We start from the raw sequence: 15,994 nt of genomic DNA, 5'->3' as shown, positions 1-15,994 counted from the left end.
CAATCTGTAATAATCACCAGATTGCCCCGGGAAGGATTGACGGGGGGGGGGGGGGGGGGGGGGGGGGGGGGGGGGGGGGTTTCGGAAATGGCAGAGAGCAGGGATTGAGAGGATGGGGGATATGTTTATAATGGGGAGCTTTCCTAACTTGAGAGAGCTGGTGGAGAAATTTGGATTGGTGAGGAGAAACAAATTCAGATACCTGCAGGTTCTTACGTAGGCAGGTTTCAACCTTCTTGCTCCTACCACCAAGGGGGATACAGGACAGGGTAGTTTCCAGAGTGTGGGTGGGATAAGGGAGGGTCTCTGACATTTACAAGGAACTTATGGGGTCAGAGGAGACACAGACTGAGGAGCTGAAGCGCAAGTGGGAAGAGGAGTTGGGAGGAGAGATAGAGGACGAGATAGAGATTGAGTATGTGCCAGGCTCAGCCTGATACAGTTCAAGGTCATTCACCACATGACAGTGGCCTGGATGAGCAGGTTCTTTGGGGCAGAAGATGGGTGTGCAAAGTGTGCGAGGGGGCCAGCGAACCATGCCCACATGTTCGAGACATGTCCAAAGCTTAGGGGATACTGGCAGGGGTTCGCAGATGTCATGTCCACGGTGTTAAAAACAAGGGTGGCACCGAGTCCAGAGGTGGCGATTTTCAGGGCGTCGGAAGATCCGGGAATCTAGGAGGAAAAAGAGGTAGACGTTCTGGCCTTTGCTTCCCTGGTAGCCCGGAGACGGATATTATTAGTGTGGAGGGACTCAAAGCCCCCAAAGTCGGAGGCCTGGCTATCTGACATGGCTAGCTTTCTCTGTTTGGAGAAAATCAAGTTCGCCTTGAGAGGGTCAATGTTAGGGTTCGCCGGGAGGTGACAACCGTTCGTTGACTTCTTGACGGGAAATTAATCGTCAGCAAAGGGGGGGGGGGTGTAGTTTAGTTCAGAGTAGGGGGTTAATAAAGGTGGGACCTGTAAGGGAGGAAGACGGCTTTTGCACTATTTTTATTGATTGTACATTCTTTTTTTGTTGTTACTGTCAAACCAAAAATAAACCTCAATAAAATGTTTATATTTTAAAAAAAAAGAATTTTATAACTTTCTATGAGATTACCTCTCACTCTTCAAACTCCAATGAATGTAATCCTAACTGACTTAGTCTTTCCTCACATGATAGCCCAGGAATCAGCCTGGTAAACTTTCGCTGCACTCCCACCACAGCAAGAACATCCTGCCTCAAATAAGGACTGCAAAACTGCACACCATTCTCCAGGTGTGGCCTCACCAAAGCCCTATACAATTACAGTAAAATATCCCTATCCCTGTACTCAAATCCTCTCACTGCAAAGGCCAACATACCATTTGCCTTCTTCACAGCCTGCTGTACCTGTGCGCTTACTTTCAGCGACTGATGCACGAGGACACCAAGGTCTCGCTGAGTATACACCTCTCCCAATTTACTCCTCTTGAAATAATAATCTGCCGTCCTATTTTTCCTACTGAACCTACCAACCGGAATAATAAAGCCTTGTGACAAGCAAACAATTGGTAATGCTCTGTACAGCACCCCAACTAGGTTTTGCTCTTCCAGTACTTACTCAGGACAGCTGACCTTTGAGGTAGATTGCGAAATGAGAGGGAGAGAAGCAGGTACTTTGAAAATAGATAAAACCAGACATTGTTTTTTAAAAAAAGGAACAAAAAAAAACATATGTCATGGTTACCATGGTTACACATACTCTTTGTTGTGTTTCAGTGCCACATGATCTGATTCAAAGTAGTATACATCGGGTTCTTCCTCCTCCTCTTCTCTAGATTGTTGACTGCTGCTCTCCCTGTCCGTGGACAAGTGCCCTCTGTCCAAGCCAAGCTGTACAGGCGAGTTGGGCACATTACCACTGAAACATTCACCAGCCCTGTCCTGGGGCAACTCTCCCTTAGTCCGAGAGTCGTCCTCTTCCAATTTTGCACAGTGCTCGCTTTCTGCAGCCACCGCTGGCCCTCCAGTCTTTTCACATTCATTAAGACTGAGAGACTTGTCTTCCATCTGCCCATTGTCCCTGTTGGGTGAGCTCATCTTTTGAGAGCTGCACTTGTTAACTGTAGCCCTTCTGGGCGAAGTTCTCAGTGCATATCTGTGTTCTTGAGGTTCAAGCAAGGGACCAGGTTCAGAGTCTGGGACAGCAGAAGAATCAGGCACCCCTGAGATCTGTTCAACATCCTGAGCAGCATTGATACTGCAACTGGCATTTTCAAAACACTGTTCCTTTGACTGAAACAAACTGTATCCCACAACGTCAACCTCTTCCTCAGATTCCCTGATTTGCAATGGGTTTTCAGTTGCTGGAATTGTGGTAGATTGTTGTGACACAGAGTGGCAGTCACTTATTGTCCTGTCATCTTCCCACTCCGAATCTGTAGAAGGCACATCAGGCTCTGAGACAGTAGCCACCTTATTGCCGTTAAGCAGCAGCGAGCGGCCACCTGAATTGTGATTTTCAGTTTCTGTTGGTAAAACGGATGCACATGTATCAACATCAACACATTTTGGTTTACTGTTCAAATCAAGAGGTTCACAATGAATGCCCTCCAGAGCAGCAGCAGCATTTTTCTCATTGATCCCATTGGCAGCCTGGTGAGTGGACACCTCTTTCAGCAGAGGCGAGTCGCCACGTCCACCGTCCAACTCTTTCACCTTTTTGATCTCCCTTTTATCACAGTCATCCAGTAAAAGAAAGCGCCGGGCACGCTTGAGCTGTGACAAGTCCCCATCGTTGATTGCAGTCGAGCCTTTTCGCTCGAGTGACGCCTTTTCGTTTTTAACAAGCGACGATGCATCCTCTGGGCCGTCTGCAGGCTCCAAGCGGGAGCATCGCTTTACCCGTTTAAAGACGGGCAGTATCGGGTCACAAATGTCCAAAGGCCTTTTCTCGTGATTGTCCTTCTCAGAACAGGACAGTCCCCTTTTTCTAGGACTCGCCCAGGGCTCGCGAGCGGGGTGCTGTTTGCATTCAGCAACCTTCCCACCGTTTATGCCCTTCTGTTGCGGTACAGTGTCTTGTTTCTTTTTTGGTGACCGCGATCTCAACTGAGGGAAAGGGGAGGAATCGTCTGGGTGAACTATGCTGCGATTCCTCAAGGTCCGCCCGCAGAAATTTTCATCCAAACCATTTGAGCCGACTGACGATCTTGTAACACGCTGGGATCGAAAAGCAGCCATACTATGGCAGATCCCTAAGATATCACCATCATGATTCCCTCATGAGTATCAAGTGAAGAAAACCTTGAGAATACAAAAAGAGAGAGAAAGTTAGGCTCAATGCAGAAAATGAAATTATACACAGATTTCTTCTAACTACAATTTGACTTTTGCCATGTGTGGCACAGTTTAACCCTGCTTTCAGCTATTCACTATTTTGTTATTTGAAGGATTGCTATTGTAAGAGGAGAGCTGTTGGTGCATGTTCTGCTTTGCGTTTGTTACAGGAAGTCGTTGTGGAAACAACGATTAAACTTTTTAAAGGGAAGTTAAATGTTTGAAGCAAGAGCATCAGCACAGGATACACTGGGAGAGCAGGAAAGTGTCATTATTTAGATTGATCGAGCAAAAGTCTGACACAGTAACAACACAACAGGGTAAACGTCTATGGTACAAATGTACAACTGTCAAATTAAATTGCAGCCAAACATACAACATGACTGAGCATTATATATGGACATAGTATAAGTGAATTGTATAAACTTGTAACTGGACCTTGAACACGGAGGAAAGAAAAGGGGAGCTGTAATTGCAGCAATGTTTTCATAGATGTGCTGTAAATTAGTTGGAAAAGATTAAGCTAATCAGATGCCTTTTAAACAGCACAAGTCAAGAAATAAGATTAGTGGACAAACTCAGGACCTGTTATGTGGGTGCAAGGAAAGGTGGAGATCACTGGCTACAGATCAAGAGTAAGGGAAAGAACAACATAGCTAGCTGGTGTGGGGATGATTGGTGAGGTTTCAAGGACTGATACGATTACTCGGAGACAGGAAATCATGGAGTGCGATGATTAATGCCTTCCGGAATACTTTCCGCCCTGTTTGCTTTTCCAGGCCTTCCCATCAACCCACACCACATCCTGTCAATGTGGCATAGAATCCATAGAAACCCCACAATGCAGGAGGCCACTCGGCTCATTGAATGGAGGAGAAGGAGACAGAGAAGGAGAAGATGGAGGAATTCATTACAACTGAAGGCATTGACTTCTTGTTGCACCACAAGTGCCAATCATTCTCCAGGAATTTGCCATGGTAGCCATTATCACGTGAGGATTTTCAGGGTCTTTGACCATGGGTTTCGACCACTTGAAACTATTCTGATCCAACTTTCCCTCCCATAGCTACACTTTATAGCAGGAGCCAATAGACAATGCTTGGCTGATTTTAAGATACTCAGACGGTTGTGCATTCAAATCCCACTTCAGCGACTAGAGTTTTGCAGCACGAAGGAAATGCAGAACTGCGGATGCGCTGCTTTTGTGAAGGGAAATCAATGTGGAGGCCCTATCTGCTCTCTCAGATGAACTAAACGAAACCCTCAACATTATTCAAATCAGGGGAGCTCTCCAGGAATTCTGGTCAAAAGATATTCCTCAACCACTGCTTAAATATCTGCTCATTATATCTGTGAGTTCATTGCACATAAAGTGGCTGTAGCGCTCATACATTACACTGGACTTCAAAAAGACTTCATTAGCTGAAAGCACTTATCATAGTGCCCAAGACTCTCACTTAATTCAACACTTGGCTCCAGGTCAAACTCACACTATGAAGGTATGTTGCTATGTTTTCAAGTAGCTCTGTATGCACTGCATTTAATGGCTGCCAGTCAATATGAATGACAACAGATTAAAAACTACAATACATAACTAAAATCTGTTTCTGTAGAATGGAGGAACAGATGACCCCATGAAGAGCCTCCAAATACCAAGGCTCATCAGTATTTTCTCAACTGATGCAGAAACACGGAAGAAAAAAAACCTTAAGAGCAGAGTCCAATGTAACAAACATTAGCCATTCACAATCTCTGATGTTATTTAAATTTCCATCATAAATACAGCAATGATGAAAACACCCTATTTAATGACACAAAGGCCAACAGAATTCTTTCTGCAATTTATTATTCATTTTATTACTGTAACTAATCACCCTTTACACAGCAATTAATTCAATTTGATTCAGCGTCTGGATGCAAACAGTGCCTATGATGTTTAGCATTGCCTTGACATGAGGCTTAAACACCTCATTAGGAACATGGTAAATAGGAGTAGGCCATTCAGCCCCTCCAGCCTGCTCCACCATTATATAGAATCATAGAATCCCTACAGTACAGAATGAGGGCATTTGGCCCATCGTGTCTGCACCGACCATTTGAAAAACCACCCTACACAGACCCAATCTCAGCCCTATCCCCGTAACCCCACTTAACTGTTGGACACGAAGGACAATTTATCATGGCCAATCCACCTAACCTGCACATTTTTGGACTGTGGTAGGAAATCGGAGCACCGGAGGAAACCCACGCAGAATGTGCATTCTACCTCAATATTTTCCCTTGATATATTTAATATCTAGAAATCCATCAATCTCAGTCTTGAACATAAGCAGTGATTGAGATTCCACATGCATGCACGTACACATACAAAATCAGGCAGTGTCCTTTCTGCATCTACCCTTGTGAAGTCTTGTAAGAATTTTGTATGCTTCAATAAGATCACCACTCATCTCTTCTACTCTCTAGAGAATACAAGTCCAGACTCCTCATAGTACAATCTCACCACCCCAGAGGAGCATCTGGTTGTTGCTCCAGAGGTTAGGACCACATTGAATCAACAGCCCAACATGGCTTGATCTTCAGACTAAGTGGTAGAACTGTCAAGCAAAGGTTGAAATGGTCCAGCTGGATGACTGTCGCACTTGCAGAATATTGTTGAAACTTGAAAAAGCTAAAAAATAAGCATCAGTGACTGGTATACAACCAAACAAAAAACTGCTGTTTTGGGGGAACTGTCACCAAATTTTATTGAACAACATTCGAATTATGAACAGGAGTAGGCCACTCGGTTCCTTGAACTGCTCTCTCATTCCAAACGATCATGGCTGATCCGATTGTAACCTCAACTCCACATTCCCACCTACCGCCTGTAACTTTTCACCCCATTGCTCAGCAAGAATCTATCTACCTCTGCCGTAAAAATATCGAAAGATTCTGGGCGGAATTCTCCAACCCCGGGCCGGGTCGGAGAATCGCCGGGCCGGGGGGATTTACGCTCCGCCGCCGCTCCTCTGGTGCCTGAGAATCGGCGCCAAGGGCCGCTCTACGCGCCTCCCCCCCGCCCCCCCCCCGGCAATTCTCCGCGCGCGATGGGCCGAGTGGCTGCCGAGTCCCGCCAGCGCCGTTCACGTGTGGTCCTACCCAGCAGGACCTCGCCGTTCATCCTGCGGGAGGCGGCCTCCACTGTGGCCTGGCCCGCGATCGGGGCCTACCGATCGACGGACGGGCTTCTCCTGGTGGGGGCCTATGTTCCCCGCGCCGGGCCCCTGTAGCTCTACGCCATGTTGCCCGGCAACTAGCATACATGCGCAATTTCGTGGCGGCCGTAGCGCGCATGCGCGATCACGCGCCAGCCATATAGCGCCTGTGCCCACAGCGTCCGTTCTGACGCCAGTATCGGCAGCTGGAGCTGAGTGAGTCGCTCCAGTGCTGTGCTGGCCCCCTGTGCGGCGCAGGATCGCTGCTCCTAGGGGCCTGCTGACGCAGTCGTAAAACGCGACGGTGTTTACGATGGCGTCAACACTTAGCCTCAGGATCAGAGAATCCCACCCTCTGTTTCCACTGCCTTTGAAGGAAGTGAGTTCCAAAGACGCAACTTCAGAGAAAGAAATTCCCCTCATTTCTGTCCTACATGGGCGACCCCTTCTTTTTAAATACTGGCCCCAAGCAGTAGATTCTCCCACAAGAGGAAACATCCTCTCTAAATCTACCTTGTCAAGACCCCTCCGGATTTTGCATGTTTCGATCAGATTACCTCAATCTTCTAAATTCCAGTGGATGCAAGCCTACCCATGTCAGGTATTAGTCCAGGAAACCCTCTGAACTTCTTCCAACACATTTACATCCTTCCTTAAATAAGACGACTATAACTGTACACAATACTCCAGATGTGGTCTCACCAATGTCCTGTATAGTTGAGGCATAACCTCCCTACTTCTGTTATCAATTCCCCTTGCAATAAACAATAACATTCTATTATCTTTCCTAATTACTTGCTGTACCTGCATACGATCATGAACTAGGACACCCAGATCCCTCGGTGTCTCAGAATTTTGTCATCTCTCACCATTTAGATGATGTGCTTTATTTCTCCTGTCAAAATGGACAATTCCACTTTTTGCCACATCTTTGGCCGCACACTTAACCTCTCTATATCCCTCCATATCTCTTCACAACTTACTCTCTTACCTATCTTTGGATCAACAGCAAATTCTGCAACCATATCTTTGGTCCCTTCATCCAAGTCATTTTTATACATTGTAAAATGTTGCAGGTCAAGTTCTGGCCCCTGTGGCACACCACTTGTTACACCTTGTCAACCAGAAAATGGCCTTTTAATGCCTACCCTCTATTTACTGTTAGCTGGCCAATCTTCTATCCATTCCAATAAGTTACACCTTACACCACAAACTTTTATTTTTATAACAACCTTTGATGTGAGATCTTATCAAATACCTTCTGGAGTGCAACACGTTCAGCAGTCTCCCTTTATCCACAATATATGTTATTTCCTCAAAGAACTCCAATAAATTGGTTAAATGACCCCTTTATATTCTATAAAATGTCATGAAATCTATTGATCACTGTATTCCTGGGTTCTAAATTAGGAGTCTCGAGAGATAGCAATGTTAAGGTACAGGATGTGACAATGCTTGTTACATTGGCTCCTGCCTAGGATCAAGGGTGGAACCCTATGTCCCCAGATTAGTTGACGGGTTTGGTGAGCAGTTCCTCTTGAGGCAGTCAGTTTGAAGCAGTCTGCCAGCCCACAAATGTCACAAAGACAAAAGGTCCCAGAAACGGGTCCCAGTTAAGTTAAAGAAAGAGCTGCAGGGAGCAGACATTAAGTCAAGAGCCGTTGGGGCAAAGGTTCTTCCATGTAGCAGTGGTCTTTTGCTTGCCATGGCCATAGATCTGAAAAAGTACTTGTCAGCTAGTGTTGAATGTACTCGGAAATCCAGAGAGAAGGAATCTCAGACAGGAAGATTGAAACTGTGAGGTGGGCCAGTGTTAAAAGTCACCCAAGTGTGAGCAGTTTTTGGAGAGAATTCAAACGAGAGATCTTCAAAGGTGAAGAATGGAAACCCTCATGGGGAAAACTAACGTTCAGTGAGATTGGTTGATTCACAATTGGACTAATGTCTGTGCGATTTGTTGAGAAATCGATGGAATCTGTTTTGGTTACATCTGTCATTTACTCTGTAGTGTGTCTGACCACAGCTCATCCGTTAATTCACATGCACCTCATACTTACCCTGAATGTTTGAGTATAAGACAGAGTTTTATCCTTCTGAACATATAAGTTTGCTTTTTTGTTTGTTCAATACCTGTGGAATCGTGTGGCTTTATTCCAAAAGCAGGTGCCTGGAATTTCAACATTTATCCACTTTAAATAAAACATTATGGTCCCTAACTAGATCGCCAGACCTGGCTAGGGAAGATAACAATAATATTATATGATGCCTTTAACATAGCAAAATTCCCCAAAGCGCTTCACATGACTGTTCAGAATTTCTTTTAACACCCAACAGATATTAGGACAGGTGACCAAAAGGTTGGTTAAAAATGTAGGGTTTAAGCAGCATTTGTAGGCGTAGTTAGGAGTGTGTGTTCAGGAGTGAATTCCAAAGCTCGGGCCCTGGACAGCTGACGGTATGTCGGTCAATAGGGGGCAACGGAAATTGGGAACTCATAGTTAGCCAGAATTGGGGAAGCACAAATATATCAACGCGTTATAGGGTGGAAGGAGGTTACAGAGATAGCAACAGACAAGGCTAAGAGGGGGATTATTTGAGAAGTTCAAATAATTTTCAAGTGCTGGTAGAACCAAGTGTGTACACCTCCATTATTTGATAATATTTTTATTGCTACTCAATGTTTTAACAGAGGTCTCACACTCTTCCACAAAATATATCCAACCGGCAGGAGTAATAATAGGCATATTGTAGTTTTGCGTAGCCAGCAGGGTCTGTCAACTGTGTCTTATTTGCTTGAATATAGCAACACACTATAAGCAGTTTGTCATAGTAATATAGATAGTGACTGAATTCCCTGAGTAGTCCTTCAACTTGCTGGATGTTATTCAATTCTGTTGTTTGCTAAATTTTAAAACAGCACTATTATACATTTCAATAGACATAGTTTGAAAGCAATTGCTTACTTCTTGCCATGCAACATTAGAATTGAATGTGGCAATGAAAATCAGTAACATTTCAGAAAACCCATAAATTCAATGCAGTTGTGTAAAATAGAATACGTGTTGCACTGAAAGAAAAGTTGCCAAATAATCTGTTACCGGGACTGTAAAAACAATAAGTGTTACTGTCTTATAACTGTAAAGTGCTGTATTAGAAAACATGCGCAGTAAAAGACTGTGATGTCTCAGGGGAATTATCCTGGCAGTTTATGATGTCTGAGGGGAATCACTGAAGGAGGCTACAAGAGCCAGTGGGATTATCCAAAGTGGTGGTGGTGGGGGGGGGGGGGGGGGGGGGGGGGGGGGGGGGGGGGTTAATCCCAGGATTTCCCGAGATGATTCCAGTGGGGGGGCATGGTGGCGTAGTGGTTAGCAATGCTGCCTCACGGCGCTGAGGGCCTGGGTTTGATCCCGACCCTGGGTCACTGTCCGTGTGGAGTTTGCACATTCTTCCCGTCTGCATGGGTCTCACCCCACAACCCAAAGATGTACCGGGTATGTGGATTAGTCACGCTAAATTCCCCCTTGATGAGAAGAAAAAAAATTGGGTACTTTAAATTTAAAATAAATAAATAAGCTGATTCCAGTTGGGATCAAGGAACGGGCTAAACCATTTCTGTCCAGTCAAGAGTATCAATGTGGCAGATAAATGAGTTTGACATACAGATCACTCACAATCTAATAGAATGACAGAACAGTAACAAGGGGCAGAGTATCTTACTCCTGTTCCTAATAAAATCAAGTACCCCAAATGAACATGTAAATTAACTGTAGGTTCAGTCTGAATTGAAAAATACAAGGTTTATAGCTGAAAGTTTCCAAAACTATAAAAATCTCACAGCCTGTGAGCCTCTCTCCTGGATGCTCTGTAGGTGCAGTTTTCATATTCTGCACCACACGGAGATGCCCAGAGCATTTTAGCCAGCACACAGGCAAGCAGTGATCTTATGATCCTAAGCTTTACATCAATCACCGCAACATGCTTCGGCCATGGCATCTGCAGGCTTGCGAGCCCTTATAAAATCACCAGCCCACCAGGAAGGTATAGTGATGAATGGCCTTCCCTTCTTCGCCCAAATCCTGCAAGTATGTGCTGAGGGAGCTGTCATCCGTTTTTATGCTTTCATGTGATGTGGGTGTTGCTGGTTCTGCCAGCATTTATTGCCCAACCCTAATTACCCTGAAACTGAATGGCTTGCTAGGCCATTTCAGAGGGCATTTAAGAGTCAATCACATTGCTGTGGGTCTGGCATCACATGTCGGCAGATTTCCTTCCCTAAAGGGAAGTGAATCAGTCAGGTTTTTATGACAATTGGATTGGATTTTGGATGTGTTTATTGTCACGTGTACCGAGGTACAGTGAAAAGTATTTTTCTGCGAGCAGCTCAACAGATCATTAAGTACATGGGACGAAAAGGGAATTAAAAATACATAATAGGGCAACACAAGGTAGACAATGTAACTACATAAGCATCGACATCAGATGAAGCATATAGGTTGTAGTATTAATGAGGTCAGTCCATAAGAGGGTCATTTAGGAGTCTGGTAACAGCGGGAAAGAAGCTGTTTTTGAGTCTGTTCGTGCGTGTTCTCAGACTTCTGTATCTCCTGCCCAATGGAAGAAGTTGGAAGTGAGGATGCCGGGTGGGAGGGGGTCTTTGATTATGCCGCCCACTTTCACCAGGCAGCGGGAGGTGCAGATGGAGTCAATGGATGGGAGGCAGGTTTGTGTGATAGACCGGGCGGTGTTCACGACTCTGAAGTTTCTTGCGGTCCTGGGCCGAGCAGTTACCATACCAGGCTGTGATGCAGCCAGATAGGATGCATTCTATGGTGCATCTGTAAAGGTTGGTAAGGATTAATGTGGACATGCCGTATTTCCTTAGTTTCCTGAAGAAGTATAGGCGCTGTTGTGCTTTCTTGGTGGTAGCGTCGACGTGGGTGGACCAGACAGATTTTTAGAGATGTGCACTCCAAGGATTTTGAAACTGCTAACCATCTCCACCTCGGCCACGTTGATGCTGACAGGGGTGTGCACAGTACTTTGCGTCCTGGAGTCAATGACCAGCTCTTTAGTTTTACTGGCATTGAGGGAGAGATTGTTGTCTCTACACCACTCCACTAGGTTCTCTATCTCCCTTCTGTATTCTGACTCATCTTTATTCGAGATCTGGCCCACTATGGTCGTATCATCAGCAAACTTGTAGATGGAGTTGGAACCAAATTTTGCCACGCAGTCGTGTGTGTACTGGGAGTAGAGTAGGGGGCTAAGTACGCAGCCTTGCGGGGCCCCGGTATTGAGGACTATTGTGGAGGAGGTCTTGTTGTTCATTCTTACTGATTGTGGTCTGTTGGTCAGAAAATCGAGGATCCAGTTGCAGAGTTGGGAGCCAAGTCCTAGGTTTTGGAGTTTTGATATGAGCTTGGCAGGGATTATGGTGTTGAAGGCGGAGCTGTAGTCAATAAAAAAGGAGTTTGATGTAGGAGTCCTTGTTGTCGAGATGCTCTAGGGATGAGTGTAGGGCCAGGGAAATGGCGTCTGCTGTGGACCAGTTGCGACGATATGCGAATTGAAGTGGATCAAGGCGTCCTAGGAGTATGGAGGTGATGCGCTTCATGATCAACCTCTCGAAGCACTTCATTACGACTGAAGTCAGGGCCACCGGATGGTAGTCATTGAGGCACGTTGCCTGGCTCTTCTTTGGCACCGGTATGATGGTGGTTTTCTTGAAGCAGGTGGGGACCTCGGAGTCACCAAGGTCAAAACAATTGACAATGGTTTCAAGATCATCTTTAGACATTTAATTCCAGATTTTTACCGAATTCAAATTTTACCATCTGCCATGGTGGGATTCAAACACAAGTCCCCAGAGCATTACCCTGGGTTTCTGCATTACTAGGCCAGTGACAAAAGCACTACACCATCACCTCCCCCTACAGAAGGTCAGTCACATACAGGTAGCAGTACAAAAGTGGTTAAAACCAATACCTTGCTCCATCTTCACTTCAGAGAATTATCGAGCATGAAGTGAGCATGATCAGTGGGTAGTACTCTTCCTGCTTTAGTCAGAAAGTCACGGGTTAATATTCTACTCTGGAAACCTCAGTATAGTATCTCAGCTGGCACTTCAGTGCAGTGTTACAAGTGTGCTGCGGGATTTGCTGTCTTTTGAATAAACCATTAAACAAAGGCTCAGAAAACTAGTGCATGACGTAATATGGATATTAAGCAGTCCCTGTCAGATTCAACTCTAGAATAGGGACCAAGGCACAACTGAAGTGCCAGGCAAGATTGCAGGATTTTTATGATGTCTGCTTGTGCAGATGACATTGATGATGAAGAAGAGGGAAAATGTCTGCTTTATTTAATTTGTAACCCTTAGGCACACAGCTCTCGTAAAAGATCACAAAACATCCCCCAACCAATGTTAATAAAACAGATGGTCTGGTCATTGTGGCACCTTGCCCATCTCCCACATTACTACAATGACTACACTTGAAAAAGCACTTTGTTGGTCATGAAGTACTTTGGGACGTCCTGAGGCTGTGAAAGACGATATATAAAAGTTTTCTTTCTTGCAAAACACCTTCTCAATAACAACATTTACCAAGAGCAGTTAGAAAAAGATTCTCTCATCTCCTAGTGAGCTGAAAATGACTACAAATCTTGTATAAAAATAATGAATTACAGAAGATGAGAAGGGTTTCCTTGCAACAATGGTCCACTTCCCACATAAGTTTTATTCTGAGAGGGTCAACAGGCACCCAAAGCTCTCATGTATCAGCCAAAGTAATGATAATAATCTTTATTATTGTCACAGGTAGGCTTACAGTAACACTGCGATGAAGTTACTGTGAAAATCCCCGATTCGCCACACTCCATTGCCTGTTTGGGTACACTGAGGGAGAATTCAGAATGTCCAATTCACCTAACAAGCATGTCTTTCGGGACTTGTGGGAGGAAACCGGAGCACCCGGAGTAAACCCACAGACACGGGCAGAACGTGCCGACTTCTCACAGACCGTGACCCAAGCGGGAATCGAACCTGGGGCCCTGGCGTGTGAAGCAACAATGCTAGCCACTGTGCTACAGTGCCCCCAATATAACTGCTTACCTTCACCCTGTCAAGGTGAAGGTAACTGGAACTCGCTCCCTAACAGCACTATGGATGTACCTACACCGCTCCACATAGTGCAGAAGGAGGTCGTTTGGCCCATCGAGTCTGCACTGACCCACTTAAGCCCTCACTTCCGCCCTATCCCCGTAACCCCATCTAATCTTTTTGGTCACTAAGGCAATTTATCATGGCCAATCCACCTAACCTGCATATCTTTGGGCTGTGGAAGGAAACCGGGGCACCCGGAGGAAACCCAAGCAGACACGGGGAGAACGGGCAGACCTTCCGCACAGACAGTGACCCAGCGGGGAATCAAACCTGGGACATTGGCGCTGTGAAGCCACAGTGCTCCACTTGTGCTACCGTGCTGCCCACATGGCCAGCACCGGTTTAAGAAGGCCACCACCTCCTCAAGGGCAGTTAGGGATGGACAATAAATATAGTGGTTAGCACTGTTGCTAGCGGAGTAAGAACGTGTGGACCAACAGCAACCTGACTGAGAATAGCAAACTGCGAGTCTACCATGCCTGCATCCTCAATGCACTCCTCTGGAGACCTGAACAACATAGGCAGGAGAAAGGCTAATCAGTGTCCACCATCTCGGTCTCAGACACATCTTCAGCATCTCTTGGCAGGACACGATTACCAACTCCTTAGCATGCTAATTTCATCAGTCTATGCTCATTGGTAAGCCAATGGTGTCAGTGCTGAATCAATCAGGTTAAATGGATGGATGACAGCCATATACCCAGAGACTTTCTGTACGGTGAACTGACTACTGGGTCACAACCTCCTGGCATCCACACCACCGCTACGAGGACTCCAAGTGAGTATGAAGATGGCAGGCATCGGCACTGACAACTGGGAGACGGTGGCTGACAACGATGGCTCTTGAAGCTCACTGAAAGTATTGGAAGAAGTCTGACAACACCAGGTTAAAGTCTAACAGGTTTGTTTTGAATCACTAGCTTTCGGAGCACAGCTCCTTAAGACTTCTTACTGTGCTCACCCCAGTCCAACACTGGCATCTCCACATCATGAAAGTATTGGAAGAGAGAATCAGAAATCGAAAAGCTCAGCAGGCTAAGAAGAGGGCCCAGAGAAAACAGCAACCAATTGTACACCTTCTCAGCCCACAGTCTTCCACTGCAGCAAATGTGGCAGAGACTGCCATGTCTGAGTGGGGCTTCTGAGCTAGGCGGGGCCATGCTGAACATGGAGTTTGACGCCATAGTTAAATCCATCATCTGACAAGATGGAAGGCAGCCGCAAAATTAGGATAGAATCAGCGGGTCTTCTTTTGGACCACCCATTTTGTCACTACCAAATCCCCAGCACTGCTCATTTTTACTGCATGTCTTCTCTTTCCTGTCTTAAAATAACTCTAATTACATACGCCTGGCATTTTGTTTTAAATTTACAAAGTACAAACACATCACATTAAAACAGCCCAACAACTACCACCCACAGGACTTTAGTAATCTAGTTGGAGTTATCACTTTGCATTCTGTAATGCCTTAAGTGCAATGAAACACAAATGCTTTCTCCAAACACAACACGGGTTCTGGCAGAGCCAAACCTATAATTATACAGCTGGGTGGTTTCACTTCATGTGGACAAGCAAAAGCAACCTTCATTCATTCATTACAGTTTACCTCAAATCTGTCTCTCTCTCCGCCCCTCCCACCTCTAGTTGCCTGATCTTAAAGAAAAATAAATTCTCAATGGAGAATTTAAAAATCTCAAACATTTCACCTAACCCGAGAGTCAATGCTTTCAAGCCACTGCTAAGAAGGCTGAAAGAATTTAAAATCTCTTTGGATTGACGTGAAAGACTTTAGTACATCGAACACACGACCTCCCAAAGTAGAACAAAGAAAAGTACAGCACCGGAACAGGCCTTCGGCCCTCCAAGCCTGCGCTGACCATGCTGCCCTTCTCAACTAAAATCTTCCATACTTCCGGCCCTGCACATGATTGGGTAATTCCATCATCAGTCACACTGGAGGCCGCACTTCTGCAAGCAAGGGATTGATTTTACCCACATTGCATTATGCAACTGGCCAATATTCAATGCATTTTTTAGAGAAATAATTAAAATGTTACCATACAACTATCTTCCAGTTGCTGCATTTCACAGGAGAAATCACCCCGCTTTTATCAGGAGAAGTCGCTGAACTCGGTTTGCTGTAGTTCATAGAGGCTCTTAGGACTTTGTAAATTGACAGCTTGCTTTGCGGTTTACTGTAAAATAGACTGCTTGGAAGTCCTGCAGCAAGTCCCACTTCACCTCCCACTCATTGGCTGACACAGCGGTGTCGATATTCTGAGTGCAACGCCCAAATCAGACTTCAAATGAGAATGGTGCAACTCTCA

At 45.4% G+C, this 15,994-nt stretch overlaps 1 protein-coding gene across 5 annotated transcripts in view; it reads right to left on the bottom strand.

Annotated features, from left to right (window-relative positions):
• The window catches only part of zzz3 (zinc finger, ZZ-type containing 3), a 167,523-nt gene that overhangs the window by 112,235 nt on the left and 39,294 nt on the right, over positions 1-15,994 (bottom strand). For all 5 annotated transcript variants that reach the window (XM_072510410.1, XM_072510411.1, XM_072510409.1 and 2 more), the window contains one exon: positions 1,728-3,271. In XM_072510410.1, the coding sequence (XP_072366511.1) occupies positions 1,728-3,208 (1,481 nt within the window). In that variant the 5' untranslated portion in view covers positions 3,209-3,271. The remainder of the gene's footprint in view (positions 1-1,727; positions 3,272-15,994) is intronic.

This window comes from Scyliorhinus torazame, chromosome 7 (assembly GCF_047496885.1).
Source record: "Scyliorhinus torazame isolate Kashiwa2021f chromosome 7, sScyTor2.1, whole genome shotgun sequence".
NCBI classification, from domain to species: domain Eukaryota; kingdom Metazoa; phylum Chordata; class Chondrichthyes; order Carcharhiniformes; family Scyliorhinidae; genus Scyliorhinus; species Scyliorhinus torazame.
Note: the sequence above shows the minus strand (reverse complement) of the source record. Positions and strands in the feature narration are given on the sequence as shown.